Source organism: Triturus cristatus, chromosome 2_2, assembly GCF_964204655.1.
Source record: "Triturus cristatus chromosome 2_2, aTriCri1.1, whole genome shotgun sequence".
NCBI classification, from domain to species: domain Eukaryota; kingdom Metazoa; phylum Chordata; class Amphibia; order Caudata; family Salamandridae; genus Triturus; species Triturus cristatus.
This window is the reverse complement of record NC_140582.1, coordinates 1,229,208,357-1,229,225,381: the sequence shown is the minus strand read 5'-3', so window position 1 is coordinate 1,229,225,381 and position 17,025 is coordinate 1,229,208,357. Positions and strand designations below refer to the sequence as shown.

The 17,025-nt window shown below is 46.7% G+C and overlaps 1 protein-coding gene across 1 annotated transcript in view; it reads right to left on the bottom strand.

Annotated features, from left to right (window-relative positions):
* LOC146863457 (ATP-dependent RNA helicase homolog DQX1-like) overlaps positions 1–17,025 on the bottom strand; it is a 322,272-nt gene that overhangs the window by 32,357 nt on the left and 272,890 nt on the right. Inside the window, exons 8-10 of the mRNA XM_085642888.1 lie at positions 16,806–16,997; positions 12,167–12,292; positions 5,049–5,239 (exon numbers count right to left, since the gene is read on the bottom strand). Coding sequence (XP_085499014.1) covers positions 5,049–5,239; positions 12,167–12,292; positions 16,806–16,997 — 509 coding nt within the window. The remainder of the gene's footprint in view (positions 1–5,048; positions 5,240–12,166; positions 12,293–16,805; positions 16,998–17,025) is intronic.

Sequence of the window (17,025 nt, the reverse complement as noted above, 5' to 3'; positions counted from 1 at the left end):
AGTCACTAAGAGGAAGTATACCTCGTCATTCCTGAACTTCTTCAGAACCGGGAGCAGAAGAGGCAGAAGTGGAAATGTGTAAAGGAGCCCCGTGCTTCACTCTAGCCGGCACGCTTCATGGAGGGACTCTGCAACACACAGAAGTTAACATTGTGCTTTCTCGATTGTGACCAAAAGATCTAGTCAGGGTTCTCCCCATTGATGGAGGATTTGCTGTGCCACCTCAGGATGCAGTCATTCATGATCTGTGAGACACAACCAGCTGAGTTAGTCCATCCTGGCATTCAAAGATCCTGCCAGCTGATTCACAATCAAGGAAATGGCTTGACATTCCAGCCACCTTCAGAGACCAAAAGCCTCCTGGGACGGGGCTCAAAACCCCATCCCACCCCGCCCAGTTTGTTGCAGTACCACATGGCGGTGGTATCCTTGAGAACCTGCACCAGCCTCCTTTTTATGTAAGATTTCAGCACCAGGCACATGGCCTGCACCTCTATCAGGTTACCTTGGAGCTGTGTTTCCGCCGGACATCAGAGTCCTCTGATCTCTTCCTTTCTCAAAGGACCAATCCAGCTCAGCAGCGACACATCAGCCACAATGATCAGCTCTGGGTGGGGAAGAGAGATGAGCCTGCTGCCGTTCCAACTGTGGTCAAGCAAGCAGGAGTAGAAAGGCCCTAGGATTGCAATGTCACCCGGCTCTCTTTAAAGTGCTCCAGGGCCAAATAAGCCTACTCGCCAAACAGGAGTGACCCGTAGAGAGCAATTGTCATGAGTGATGCCTCCAGGTCTCGAGGAAAAGCCTTTGGATCTCATTCACGCGTGAAGCTGCATCACCATGCTGGTTCCAATGTCTCTGCCCGCTCAGTGGTGTCTAGTCCAGAACATAGTATGTATTTGGTTGCATCATGACAATCCTACATGCTTAGAGCCACAAAGGCCCTAAATTCTTCAGTGACTACAAGATCGTGTTGACCATGTCCCAGAGAGTATGTGAGCATCGCCCTAACAGACTACATGCATAGACTGACGGCTCTGCAGAAGAGACAGTGTCCTCTCAGAATTGGATTGAATGGGACCGGGTGCATCCGGCAAGTTTCAGGATGTGTGTTGCTTGGTCAGGGCTGAGATTAATTCTACTCGGAGTCGGACACAATGAATGGAAAGGCGTGGGGACTGACACTGATGTTAAAGAGACAGGTGTGAATTTTGGTGCTGGAGTGGTTATCAGTATTGTAGCCAGTGCGGAACCAGTGATGTGGTAAGGAGGCACAGACTCTACCGAGGACGGATTCTTGACATTTGAAGGAGCCAGGAAGGTGCCAAAGATAAGCAACATCATCTATTTAAAGGCATCAATCTGTTGCGACAACGCCGATGACCTGAGTAACTCGGGGTGCATGTGGATCAGCTGTTGAATCAAGTTCTTGGCAGGTGTACGGGCTCGAGAGTGAGAGGTACTTCACATCCGTGCAACTCTCAGGCAGAGTGGTGGACTGGGGACAAATCCCAAATACTCTTCTTGTGCTGTCACTTCCACTTACCAAGAGACTTGTTCAGCAACGTAGGTGGTACTGGGTCAAATCACTCAACTTCAAGCAGGAGTGAGCCTTGTGTGATTTCTTGAGCTACTCTTGAGCTATTTTGGCAACATATAGCTTTGCTTTACGTTCCCAGATTGCCTTTGGATTCATTTGTCCGCACTCTTAGCACAACTTTGAGTCGTGCCCTGAGCCCAAACACCAGATACCTACATTGTGCAGGTCTGCCAGAGACATTTGCTTGGTGAGAGAGTACAGACAAGGCTTAAACCCTGCAGGTCTTAGGAGAGGACATGTTCCCTTGCACACTGGATTTTTGAGAAAATGTATACAAAAAAAACTTGTCAATTGACAAGAAAACAGTTGAAAAGAAAGTGCCAGCATCAGCATGCAGAGGTGGTGCTTATTTGCAGCTCTGTTCATCACTTGAGTGAATGAATGAATTAATTTGTCAAGTCTGCTGCTTCATTAGAAGCGTCCTGGCTCTACACCGGTAGTGAAAGTAGAAACAAAGTTACACTTCATGGAACGGAAAAGTCTTCAGCTGGGCCTTAAAACAGACTTTTGTTCGGAATGGACCGAACGTATGATGGTCGAGCAATCCACACAGTGGGAGCTAGAAAGAAAAAGCTCTTCCACCAGATCTAGTTTTTCACACATTAGGGACATACAGCAGATTTTGATTGGCCAAGTGCAGTGCCCTGGAAGGAAAATATCTTTTTAGCTTGTTTTGAATATTTGACTATACCTAGGGCCATTCTTATGTAATACTCTGAGTGTAACCGTAAAGGCTTTAAACTTGACGCTAGCCTTAACTGGCAACCAATAAGCTGCTTCCTCTGGGGAGGAACAAAGTTGCCGTGGAGCCACACGACGCCACCTACCGATCATCAGGAGCAACGCTCTTTGACATCTTCTAGATCCAGCCTGGCACCTGGGAAAGGCTAGAGGTGAGGACTCTGCAGTTAGAAGTCTCCATCAGAAACAGTGGTACTTGTGCAAGTAAAGTCGCAGTGCAGTTCACCAGGGGAACTACTTAGAGAGACTGGGAACCGCCTCATGACAGCAATCACTCCTGGTTATGGTCTCTAGAATAGCCTCGGGCGTTCCTCACACCAGGAATATGCGGGGGCTTCGCCACCTCCATAGTCTGTATTCTTGCTGTGCCAGGCACAGTCCTTCCCTGAGCAGGTAGCAGGCACACCATCAGCACCTCAAGCAGAAAGAGCAGATTTCCAAGCAAAGTGATGACTTTCAAAGCAGGTGGCAATGAGACTGGCTCCAAACACTAGTGCACCTGGCTTATTACCATTCCCGAAGCGGTATTCTAAGACAAACAGGACAGGCCTTGCCGAGAAGCATTTGAACAAGAGATGTTGCCGTTCCACCCTTCATCCCCCATCGAGCAGATGTGCTACAGTAGAACTAATCAGCAAACTCTTGCTCACACGACCCTCATGCAAATTCTAAGAGTAGCCCTGCCTCCAGCCGCCTCGCTCAGTGTCTGGGTCTCCACCCTCCAGAGACAAGAAAGCAGGCAGGTAACTTCCACTGTCGGGGGGGAACAAGCCTCACCCCCTATCTTGTGTCTCTCTAACCAGGGGCATCCACATTAGAACCCACTGGCTTCAGTACTTCGGCTCATACACAGAGCCCTACTACACACCCACTACACGTACACGCACAATGAAGGTCAGCAGAAGGTTCTGGGTCTCACAACAGAGGAACCTTTACTCGAGAGGGGTTGGAAGACCACATTTTCATTGACACAGTAAAGGTTCTGGTCACAATATAAAGTTACAAAACAAGGTGTGCCACGGCCACCATTTTATTTGAGATACTCATGGCAAGGACAGCACCTCTCCAGATCACATGACTGCTCCTGGACCTGGTATTACCAGGGAGAGGCCTAGGCCACTGCACACCCGCTCTATTACTGCGATGCCACAGCGAAAAGATACCAGCTTCACAGGCACTCAAAGCAGTGATGTGCACTGCCGATGGTACATCTATTCAGCTGCATGGGTCGGCAGATACTACCTATTAGGTAAGTGGACCGTCTGCGGCTGTACTATCAAGTTTACTGTTTCAATGTTGTGCAGGAACCACTAATCGAGGTCTGGGGAATGCAATCATCCATGCACGTCACTGGAACGTGCTCATGAACCTGCAGTTAACGCTCGAAGAACAAGGGGTCCTTAAATACAGGGTGTAGGTTGAAGAGCCCAACGGCATGTTGCTTGATAACTACACTTTGCATAAGAAACCATGGGTCTGGATTTCTACAGGTGTCAATTTCCACCAGGCTACTTACTTGACTCCATCTAGATCATTGAGTTGTTGAGTAGGGAAAGGACCGAGGGCAGGTACAACCCACTCTATCGAAGGCTTAGTGTCATGCGAAACATTCTCCTGCGACAGCACCGATGACCACGCTGCAGGCAGTCACAATTCAGAAGCCAAAGAAGCGTCTACTGGCAAAGTGGGCAGATAAGAGCTCATTTACCGAGACTGAACATTCTCCCAGTGGGACAACAGTGAAGGTAAGTTCCTTGTAAAGTTGATCTAATGCCAGCTGACAGCCCAACCTTAGCTGTCAGTACCACAGTTAATGAGATTAGATTATTTGCATTTTGTTACCAATAGAAATGATTGATGCAGGATCAGCCAAAGACGTATTGCACCGGCTAAGTATAATATAGAACAATATAAAGCAGCCCCATAGGTCTGCAATGAGGTGCAAGCTTTGGTGTTTTTCAGGTTAGAGTATGGGACCCCACTGCTCGCAGGCCTGCAAACATACCGACTGACTGCTTCAATGCGCTACTACAAGACCAGGCCCCGTGACAAGTAGGCAGCAGACAACCTGACCCCAAATCCCTGTGATCCTCTAATGTTTGCCCTTGTCTATCTTTAAGATAGCCAGCTTCCTTATAAAGTGGCCAACCTAGTCTACTCAGCATAGCTACTAGATGACCAATTATCAGCCAACCGATCACTTAGCAACTAAACTCTACTGCACCAGAAAACACCAAAACAAAAAATAAGCACAGCACCACCTATTTTTAGATTGTGCACCTCAAATCAGGAACTTTTTCATTTTATTTTTTTATCCTACATGTAGCTCCAGAATGCATCGCCTCCACGAGGGAGCTGTAAAGTCTCTTATTGCAGCCCCACTGTCGTCATGCATGTGGGGCCTCCTAACTCCCCCCCCACCCCTCCTAGATTAGCTTCCCATCTGGTTTCAAACACACACAATACACCTCAACTTTACTCACTGTCACTCCTGAATGATCTTCTCCATGGTGAAATGTCTTAGCATAATTCACATATAGAGGTCCTACATTTAAAATACTGCCAATCACTACATAAAAAGTAATGTAAGCCCATTAATAACTCACTCAGCAATGGTGAGGGCAAAGGAAAATTGCTTAGCTTGACATCCATGGAAGGGCAAGAGTGGTGTGGCATCTATGAGCTCATTTATTACAATCTCTTCTCATACCTTGAGGAAATAGCCTGAAATCAAGGCCCTTTTGACGTTCTGGATGTTCTCAGCTGTGCCGAATGCTGGAGGGGAGATGGGCAGCTCAATCCTCTGCATGACCTCCAGCAGCTCTGCCCGCACAACGTCAGCAAGCTTCAAGGCGGAGTAGCTCAGAAAGTTCTTCGCACACCAAGTCTCATCATCATTGTCTGTAGAGAGGGGCAGCAGACATTTAGTACCATTTGTTTATTACTGGAATTCTACTTTTTACAGCTGCTACAAGCACGATAGGGTCATGTTGTAAGAAAGTGCCCTCTTTTTGCATGGTTGCCCCACTTTTTGCTAAACTGCAGATGTATTTTGACTGAGTGTGCCCTGAGTTCCTGCCAAACAGGTACCCAGGGCCTATGTTCGTTCCCTAAAATTGCATTGAGACAAAACCCAATTGGCACTCTGGCCAACCCTTGGTAAATGGTACCACAGGTGCCAAGGGCACTGTGTCTGCAGCACTTATTGTGCCACCCTTAGAGGTCCTGCACGTATACACACACACACACACACACACACACACACATACATACATACATACACCCCCCCCCCCTTCAGGCTGCGTGTCTTGGTGCAGAACAAAGTGAAGAGTCGACATGGCACGCATGCCTGTGTGCCATGCCTACAACCCACTGCGCTGGCATAGATCAGCCACCCCTCTAGCTGGGTGCACTATACCAGTGGTGAGGGTACAGGTGCATGAGCCCTGTACCCCTACAGTGCCCAGGTCCATTCTTAGACATTGTATGTGCAGTACTGCCATTAAGAAAATATGGTGCTGGGAGTTAGTCATTTCGAATGCCACAGCACCATGATGGCTGAACAGAAAACTGAGAAGTTTGGTATCAAACTTCTCAGCATTTTAAACCCACACTGATGCTAGTGTGGGATTTAAAGAAAAATGCACTCAGAGGACCTCTTAGAGATGTGCCTTGGAAAACGACCTAACACTAGTGTCCAGGCTGAGTGGCTGCTTACCAGCTGCCACCGCCAGCCATGTTTCTGGACCCCTGGGTCGACAGCCTGCTGCTCTCTGGGGTCTCAAACAATGCACATCCTGGGACGAGGTGCCGAGCCTCCTCCCCCAGGATGGGCAGGGTCCACGAAGGAGAAGCTTCAAAGGCTTGCCGCCTTTGTGAGCTTCCCCAGGCCTTTTGCTGCTTCCAAAAACTGGCCCCCAGTGGTTCTGACCCCCACTTTGGGCGGGAGAACCAGCGGGAAAGCGAAGTGAGGAAGGGAGGTGTGTCCACTTTTGCCAACCCCACCTCTCAGGTGGGGGAGGCAAGGTGAAGCACAACTCTCAGTCCCCGCCATCTTGCAGATGGGGTGACCCAGCCAACCAGAGTGAGGCATACGCCCCCCTCCCACTGGAGGGTGGTATAATAGGGGTGTAACCACCCCAGGGAAGGGACCCATTAGTCCCAACCTTTACTACCCTGTAACACCCCTAAATCTAGTATTTAGGGGCACCCCCGAACCTTGCCTCCCAGACAAGAACCAACTAGAAGAAGAAAGACAGAAGCGGTGCTGAACTAAAAAGAGGAGAAGGATGCCCACTGACGTGGTCCAGCACTCTGCACCCGGCCGCCCTAGTGCCACTGAGGGGGCTTTGAGAGTGCACCCTTGACCCTAGGGGAACCCTGGTTCTTACCCCCAGAATACCAACTCCCACAACCAAGAATAACCACAGTTCTCTCCATAGGAATACACTGACTGTTTTTCGTAGAAAATTGTTGTGTGGAGTTGGTTTTGTATGAGAACTTGAAAAACTGCAAATAACTAAAAACTGCTTTACTTACCTTTTCTCTAGGAAGTGTTCCGGTGTGATATCTAGGCATATCACACAGAGTAGAAAAACGTAAACCATAAAGTAATCTAACAGTAATTTCTACTGTATTGGAAAGCTTTACCAGCCTGTAACAAATACATTTTCTTTCAGCTTGCTTGCATTGTTCAACCTGCCTTGAAACATACCATCTGACCTTACCTGTACCAGGCTTGCTTGGTTCTAGAAAATAATGAAAACTAAATAATATTTTTTATACAAAAAAATTGGCCTGAGGCCAGTCTTTGAGTGTGTGACATCATTTGCTGCCTGAGTGTGTACAACAAATGCTTGACACTATTTACTGATAAAGACTTACTGTTCACCGAAACTACCACAAATAGAGAGTAAGGTGCCATCTACTTTTGCTCTGCCTACCTCTGGGGTTCCACTGAACCCTGTGCACACTATTCCTCATTTTGGTGTAGTATATACAGAGCCAGCTTCCTACAAATGTTCAGTCAGTCCCTGCTTTTTAGTCAAGTGAACTTTGGATTCTGAGATCCATAGTTTGGGCATTTAAATTATTGATATGGGCCAACATATCGTAGTGTGCACAAATATAGGATCAAGTGACGTCAACCCTGATAAAATTAATCTATGGCACCCGTATCCTATACAAATATGAGGTGTGCCCTAAAGGAACAATAATATGTTCAGAGGAAGCATACGCTGAGTTACGTAAAAGGCAGGGCGATCGCTATTCCTCGGCAACTTGTGTCAGCTGCTTTGGAGTTTGCTTAGAAAAGTTACAATCGGAGAGGATAACGTGGTTTTGGCCCACTACATGCTGCGATGGGGACTACCGTAAGATTTCTGGTTGACACAAAGTCAGAAAGTGCTTTGATTCACAAAAACACATTTCTAATCAGCCCGTGTGTACGCTATCAAAACCCATGTTGTACTGTCTGGCACCCCTGTTTTGATTCAGCCTAGAGAGAAAATGTGAGGTGGGCCGAGGCGGTGGGGGGAGGGAGGGTGGGTTGTTTGACAGAAAAGGTTTCAATTGCGTTCTGAATGCAAGAATATTGTTCGAGTTCTGTAGGTGTCGATGAATGCTGTCCGAGAGGAAGGTTCTGGCCACTAAATCATTCGTCCACCCTGGATTTTTTTGTTGCTTCTGGGGATCCTGAGGAGATCTAGTAGTGATCCTATCACTCACGGGAACCACCTGGGATTTCTGTGGTGATGGCAATGTTACGGATTTTACTCAGCCACACATGAGGCTACAACAGGATTTTGAGCTTTTTAAAGGCTTATGACTTGATAAGAGGGCAAGCCATGGTAGAAAGGGTTGCAGCAGTCTAAGCAGGAGTTTACAAAAGGTGTGACGGGGAGGGGACTTGAGGGCGCATGCAATGGTATGCTCTTGGGGAATGTTTCATGAGGTGGATCTGAATAAGGCTCCAATTTGAGAGTTGAAGCTGAGGTCAAGATCCCAGGAAGGGCTTGCATTCCAGACCTTATTTTAAATGTACAAAGTTTCACTCAAGTAGATAGAAGGTGGACGCAGGATGACAATCTTTGGAAAGTGGTTTAAGTCTTGAAGCCATTAAGCTTTAGGCTGTTGGGCTCATCTAGTGATTAGGGACTTCCCTGAATGGGTTTTCTGCCGCTGTTACTCTCGGGAACATTGGATTATTGTTGGAATAGGATAACACTAGGAGGTGGTGGGAGTGTACGAGGGCCATTATAGGCTTAGTTAATGTGAAGGAGGAGTGGGCTCTTGGTCGGTGGTGTGGGCCACTGTCTGAAGTGACGGTGACAAAGGCAGCAAATCGATCAAGAAGGATCATCACGCAGAACGATCTCTTGTCTGATATTTTGGGGTGGAAGCTGGACTGGTTCTGAATATAGTTGGATTCGGGGTGCGTTCATATATTGATAGTATTATAGATCTCCAAATAAGGTCACCAAAACAATTAGCTACATCCCAGAGATTCATAACAAAACTGGATGAGGGAGTATCAGAAACTGGTGATAAGACTACCGGCTACAGACAGGCGCAGCTTCTGGAAGAACTCATGTCACCAATTCTTCAAGAAAGTACAATGAAACGTTACTGGAAGGCAGTGGGTTTTTCCCCTTCCACCACTGGCTTCCAGCTCTTGTTCATGTTTTGCCGTTGCTTGGTTGGGAACTGCATCAAGGTTATGGTTTTTCGTGAATGGTTACGTTGCCCAATTTATATTCGCATTAGGGTTTGGTGACAGAGTAACAAGAGGTCCTTGTGTTAGACTGCAGATGTTACACAATATATAGCTTGTGATTGAGAACCAGTGTATGTTCTTTGATGCATTTACCCAGCTAATGCAACAAACGTCTGTTGATTATGGCTTTTCTGTTTAGGAAGCAATTGCTGTTTGGATGCTTTAGCCTTTCACAAAGACATATTGCTGTTTACTAATCTCCCTATGAGTGCATTTGCTTCGCTTTATGTAGTGAAGCAAGAGACTACGATGGTGCATCTCTGCCAGGCACCCCTAGACAAACTGAAATACAGCTCCCAGAGCAGAGCAACATTCCGAAGAGAAGAACTGCAGTAGGTGTTCCACAAGATGAACCTAAACCAACAAACACTTCCCTTAAATCAGATAAAGGATCGATAACTGAAAACGGGGGTAATGAGTAGCAAATCAAGTTGTACTGCAACAAGGACGAGGCGAAGTGGTGCTGGATCGATCATAGGAGAAAGCCGAAAGGGAACAGAAGCAAGGAAAGACCAGGCCGCACAGACTGGACAACAGAAGAATAAGCCAGAGCAAAGGACAAACAATGTATTCATCCAATTAAATAGTCAGAACGTCAGTTACATAATCACACAGTGGCTCTCATTGGTGTGACCGGCCCCTTTTTGTCAACCCTAGAAGGCAAAGATGACAGATTTTATTGGCTACTTCAAACAAATAATGGGAGCCAGCATTTCCACCTCTCACACAGGGTTTCCGAAGTGACCGAGATCGCTGGACTCGCCAGATAGTCGGCCAAGTTTGCCCGTCATTTCGTCATCAAATAGAAACAGGTGCTGCTGCGGCCTTCACTCCTCTCAAGACCCAACCATGAGGGAAAAGGCCACCTAATGCACGACTAGCCTGTGTTGGTGCTATTTCTGGACATTAACCAGTTCAACATACAATCTCCTAACAGCCTTATCCTTAAAGGGACCCTAAAATCTTGAATCTCAGATCAACCCTCCCCACTCCGACTGTGCCCCAGATTTCAACTTATAAGCGACTTGTGGGTAAGATATTCAGAGTCTCTCAGCAGACACCGTCTACTTAAGCTAGACCGGGATCAGCTGTTAGTTGCTTTTTCTCCCCTCATGGAGAAGAAATGGGTTTGTCCTGTGACAGCACTGACTGTCGTACAGCGCACCCATAACATTTCTAATATAGCCCACTGCACACGCAAGTTGCCTTTCAATGTCATTTCAAGGGTCCACTTCACTTGCGGGCTAGCTCTTTCAACTAGGACATTGGTTGGCTGAGTGGCACTGTTTAATACTGCAACTCAACAAGAAGTCCTTCAGTTCTTGAGACACCAACTGTGTGCGATTGTAAATAATGCAACTGGATAGCCCTTCCCATCCACTTCCAACCACTTGCTGCGGGCACTCAAAATCACGGCTGCAAAGTGCAAGTCTCCTGGAAAAGAATTAAAGGGCCCAATAAAGTCCAAGCAGATCTTGGATGGTTTACCAGGATCCTCCGTGTACCCTCCACCCACCTTCAAACTTTCCTCCACTTGTACCTTTCTTAGTTACCTGGTCATCAAAACGAGGCCACCAAAACTTGGCATTCAGCCTACTCTTGGTCAGGGCCTGTCCCAAGTGCCCTCCATGGGCCAGAATAACCAACATGTTCTAGAAGGACTCAGGAAGACTAAAACCGTCACCATGCATCAAGGCTACCTCCGAGCTGACAGATTACTCATTCAACACTTTGAAATACAGTCTACATCTAGTGGGAATGCTTTGCTCCCTAAATCCAACTTTCTTGGTCAACCGCACTGCACCACGACTGCACAGCCTGTCTGAGGAAAAAAAAAAAAGTCTCTGTGGCATCCAACCATTCTCCCTTCTGAATGAGTCCATCACAACACAAACACATCCTGAACACTGGCAACTACTTCTAGACTCTGAGGACAAATTCAATGTGTGATGATCCAAAGGCAGCCTGGAAAGAGAATCCACTACGCTGTTTTTCAATCAGTCCACCACACTCTTGTAGCCAAGCAGCCAACCTCCCAAATCTTGCAGACTCATTTACCACCCCATCACGGAGTAGGACTTTAACAGCTTGTGGTCAGTTCTAAATGCGGCTTTCAAACCACAGATGCGAGTGCGAAAATGCTCACCTTCCCTACCAGCTGTCAACAGCTCCAGCTCATTGAGGGAGCAGTTTCCCTCACAATCCGAAAGACAGCAGAAAACAAAAGCAATGGTCTTTGCACACACACGGATACAGGAAAAGGACAGCACCAGCACCTTTAGCACTAGCATCGAAAAGTTGGGCAGATCCCTAATGGGCCTCACCAGGTTGGCTTCTCAGAGTCTAAGCGCAGGGTCATTACACTTGGCTCCTGTTTGTCAAAGACGTGTTTTAAGGTGGCTTTGTGCTGGTCAATGGAACTCCCTTACACCAAGAGATCATTCTAGAACTAGATTTCTCTCAGGGAATCCTCAGCATCATCCTCTGGCAGACGCTGCAAGCACAGGCCAGGGGCAGATAGGTGAACGCCTTCCGTGATGATGAATGCCGTCAGTGGCTTGGAATGGTCTCGTGGTAAGCACTCCTCAGGTCCAAGTTGGAGAAGTACTAAACACCCTTCAATGTCAGAACCATTTCCAGAATATTGGGGTGCGGAAAGCGGTCCATTACAATGCTCTGATTAAAGCATCACAGTTTGGCGCAGGTTCTCAGGCCACTGCCCTGTTTTTTTGTAACTTCAATCGGCTATAACCATTCGGCTGCTCAGTGGGCTTAACGCCCTCCTGGATCATGTCCTTTAACATATTTTTGACGTCCTCCCTCACTAGATTGGGATTTCAAGAAGTCAAACAGACTTCTTAATGTCTGCAGACTATCCTGTCGACTACAAAGTTACTATACACAAGTAAATAGTCTGCCCATTACCGTGCAATGCAGGCAGCATAAAATAATAGTGAAATTCAACACCCATGGCTCATTAGGATTAAAAAGAGAAAAGCTGGACTCAACTGTTAATGAAAGCACATTCATTTCTAGAATATGTATCGACTTACGTTGCTTGAAGGCATGGAAAACATTAATTAGCGTAAAGTGATCTCCATCAGGATGCAGTAGCACTCGACGGTGTGTTAAGGCAGTTTCTTCTAACCGCGGGGGCGGAGTCACAAAACACGGAGAGGCTGAGGATTGGAGAAAAGAAAGAAGAGAAGGATTCGTATATTAGTAACAAGACAAACAGTTTGGAACATTTCTAAACAAATATAATGTATTTCAAAAGAATCCTCTGTCTTCCCCAGAGAAGGTTTTATGTTTTTATTACTAGACATGTCTGAAAAGCTCCTGTGTTTTACCGCATCTCAAAGCGCCAGATAAATCAAGAGCACTGAATGCAAATGTCCTAAACATTCTCCAGTGACGTCATCACCAATGCCCTGGCCACCAGGGTCTATGAACCAAACAAAGCACCCATGCACAACCGTATAAGTGACTTACATCAGAAAACATCCTTATTCACCCTTATTTATAGCTTATTCTAGAATACGTTCATAAATCAACTGTATATATGTGTCTTACAGCAGAACGCATCCATATTCACCCATCTAGGTGACCTACAGCAGAGCGCATCCATATTCACCCATCTAGGTGACCTACAGCAGAACGCATCCATATTCACTCATCTAGGCGACCTACAGCAGAACGCATCCATATTCACTCATCTAGGCGACCTACAGCAGAACGCATCCATATTCACCCATCTAGGTGACCTACAGTAGAACTCATCCAGCACTTCTGACCACAACACCTCGATAGTCCTAATCGCAACATGCATGGGTACATCGGCTGTTGAGGTCTTAACTAAAATCAAAACCCACAACCTTGCAAAAGGTCCCATGAAACTAGTCATCATGGCTGACAGAACTTTCATCCTCACTGTAAGAAGTACCAATGTCTTGAAGTGAGCAATAACCTTTAAACAGGGCAATATTCTCTCTATGGACAAATATTACACAAGCAGGACGTACTCGGAAGGAGCCCGACAACTTCAAAAGCAGCAGAAGTGCAAGAGTTATTTCACAGACCTACAACCAGGTCATAGATGCCGCACTGGTGACTATGACATGGTTACCTGCCCAGGAGCTGAACGTCCTCAACATAAATAGAACAAAGACCATCGCCCATAGAGAATGGCAAACTACGAGACTGCCAGATCTGTTCATATCTGGTTCAAGAGACTGTAGGTAGGGATTCTGGTAAATAAATGCCTTCTTGGTGTCTACATGTGTCCTCTGGATTTGTATCTTCTATAAGGAGATCTTTGTGGAAGCCCAACACTGGGCAGGTTATGGCCATTCTAAAGGTGAGCACTCAGTGCCAATCCTTTACAGAACATCTGAGAGGATGCCCTTCTTCAGGATAGCTCAGAAAGCTGCAACCAGTCTCAAGATCGTTGTGCTACTCATTTGACTGTAGGGCAGAAGGTAGTTTAATTAGCTTTATAGCAATATCAGGCAAAAATTGAATACTTAGTGGTTTCTGAAAAACCAATTGGCGGGCAACAAGGACCGTTACGCACAGTTCAGTAAGCGATGCAAAAACAGCAAATGCTTCACCTCCCTTTAGTCCAACTTTAGAAGTTCTAAGGAATATTAAAGAGAAAATATTGACAATGTGCTGTGCAGGCCATAACCCTTATGGTACACTTTAAAGTCATGAGTTCCAGGGAGAATCCACCTCAGAGCCCACCTAGCCTAAGAGGAACAACAGCTCTATAGACATTCTAGGCAACACAATGCAGCGACTGGCAGCTACAGCCCTCCACTGTGCAGAGGCAGGTGAACCAAGGACCATAAATTGCGGAAATCTGTTGTTTCCCGCACTTGTGTGTATCGATGCTTACCGAGTTACCATATTATTTTCAAATACACGGGAACTGGGACCTAAACAACCTTTTAAGGAATATTAAGAGGAGGCACAAAGTGTGTGATGTACAGTCCAATTCATGTAAACAAAGCATTAATAGAAATGTCGAAAAGAAAATCTATATATGTTTTGAAGTGAAAATTTAGTCAAATAACCAATTCCTTCATTCTAAACTAGTTGCACAAGGATGGCCTCCCCTGCAGCTGTTCAGAGATGCCAACTGTTATGACTATTAGGAACTAAAGCCATTATTACGTGTATAAAGTCACTCTACAATATTTTAGCAGCTGATTTTATTTTCACTGGTTCTGGTAAAATCCTTTGTGGGTATGGATTCTGGCCTGAATGCACACGATTCATGCCTTGTGTGTGGGCTGGGGTCTTCACGGATTCTGACCTGCATGCCTGATTCATGCCTTGTGTGTGGGCTGGGGTCTTCACAGATTCTGACCTGCATGCCTGATTCATGCCTTGTGTGTGGGCCTGAGTCTTCACGGATTCTGGCCTGCATGCACACGATTCATGCCTATTGCGTGGCCTGGGGTCTTCATGGATTTTGGTCTGCATGACCATGATTCATGCCTTGCGCGTGGCCTGGGGTCTTCACGGATTCTGGCCTGCATGACCATGATTCATTATGTGTGGACTGGGGTCTTCAGAGACGAGACTTGAATAAAGATACTACATGTGAAATATGAACTAACTAGTCTGTTACCATAATTACTTTGATCCCTAGCAAGTCACACAGTTGTCGATGCATGGTCCAAATGGAGGCTGTGCACAAAAGCAGACTTCTTCTGTTCGTGAGTGGGCTGGTCCCAAAGTCAAGACAAGGAAGTCAAAAATTAAACTCAAAAAACCTAAAGGAAAAGCCGAGAACATATATACAGGTGCCTGTCAACTTTAACTAAGAGGTAGAGTAATAAAAACGGAGACAACAGCCAGAGAGCTTTTAATCGCTCACAGCAAAAGGATTCTACCATAAAGTTACACAAAAACACAATAAAAAGAAACAAAGAAACAAGACAAAGTCAAGATGAAGCCACATGAACTTTGGGATCGTTGTCCATGATGCAGAACCCACCTACCGACTACTGCTAATCACTGCAAAGATTAACCTGGATCCTGCCACCAGGAAGCACAGGACGCAAGGAAGCAAGGAAGGCACCGGGCCAAACTCGAGAATCTGTTGTACACTCGTAGCTCCTCCTGCACACGTGTTGTAAGTAGGAGCTATGCTTCGTATCCAGACCTTCTCTGTGGGAGGGAGTGTCAGTGGTTGCCGCTGCAACTCATCTGGGGGTTCCTGCTCTAGGTCTGTATTCTCCCAGGATGGTTCACGGTTTTGGGGCGGTTCCTCCTCGAAGTAGCTCTTTAGGCATAGCGTCTCATGAAAGTTTGAACAAGGGTGGTGAGCACCCGGCAGACATACTGCAGCTCGCAGTTTCTGCAGAACTGCCCTAGGAGCCCTATCACAGCACGCCTTCCTCCAGCTGGCCATGCTCAATACAAGGGATCATGCACTCTCGATCACAAAAGGGCATGGTGAGGGAGTCCATGTCTGCCACTCTTCATTGTTGTGGACCCTTCAGTTGAGAGACTGTTCATCTTTGACAGCCTTGAACTGAGGCACTTCAAAACCCAGCCGGGATGTCACGGGTCAGAGAAAGCTCCTTACTACTGGCCAGGACTCTATCCTTTGGAGAGAATGCTAGTCTTCACATAGGTGACTCGAGAGAGAGTACCATTGTCACTACAGACAGGAAGCACCTCCAACCACAGCCATCCAACCAGCGACCTCCTAAAAAGGACAATGTATGACTGGCCAGAGCATCAGTGGTAGAACCACCCAGCTTTCAGTGGAAAGACACGGAGTACATAAGTAGTGAGGTGAGGCGGGAGAGGCTATGGAAGGCATCTTTATATCCCACAGAGACATCTTGGACTCTCTTGAATTGTTAAGTACAGTGACATCTTAAGGGCTTTAACTATAGCTGCTCCTCAGTAAACCAAGACCGAGGGAGCGCTCCCTTCTTTACACGCTGATGGTGCAGGTCAGGCGGGTAGAAGTATCTCCATGGAACTTGAGAAGGAAGTTTACTTCCAACTTCTTTTAAACCGCCTTATTTATTGCGGTCAGACATATCAGTTGAGGGAGATCACAGAACCCCGGCACACAATGCCTGCAGAGGGAGAAGACTTGCTAGAGACCGATTATCAAGTACTTCATATACCTTACACACACACACACACACACACACACACACACACCACAACGAGAAGTGGGGCGACTCTCTCCGCTGGTTCTCCCAGTAGAGCAGGTTCATGGTTGACGGATGGGGATGAAGCCCCTTTCCAAATCACCATACGTGAGCACACGTTGTGCACGATGAGACAAGTGGTGCCTTATAACCCTGCACTGCTCCATACACTCTTTAGGGCCCTGCAGCACCTGTGATTTTTTATTTTTTCTCTGGCTACAATTGAGGGACAGTCAGTATATTTAGTAAAGTAACACCAACAGCACTAGATCAACGTCTGGACCAAAAAAGAGTGGTGGGAACATTTTACTACCAGATGAAGTGTGGCTGCATCATTGCCTGCCGAAGCCCTTTTTCGAGTCCTCCTACGGAAAGGTTCCCAGCTCCGAAGCATTGTTCCTTTTCTCACTCTATTAGAGGCCATCTGTCCACTAGACAGATCCCTTTACCAGTGACGGGAAAAACTGTGCGGAGGGTGACAGTGATGCTAAGAGCTCAAAGCGTATCATACCTGTAAGCATGGCAGCGATTGTCAGCATCTCGTTCACGCAGTCAAACTCGCAGGATGCAATGAGGGCCTTGGCCAGCTGAGGGTCCAGCGGGAACTCCGACATGATGATTCCAACCTCTGACAGGTTCCCATCATCATCCAAAGCAGCTAGGTAGTCCAAGTCCTCAAGGGCCTGCATTAGGGACTCCGGCTCTACAGGAGACGAGAAAAAGAACAAGCA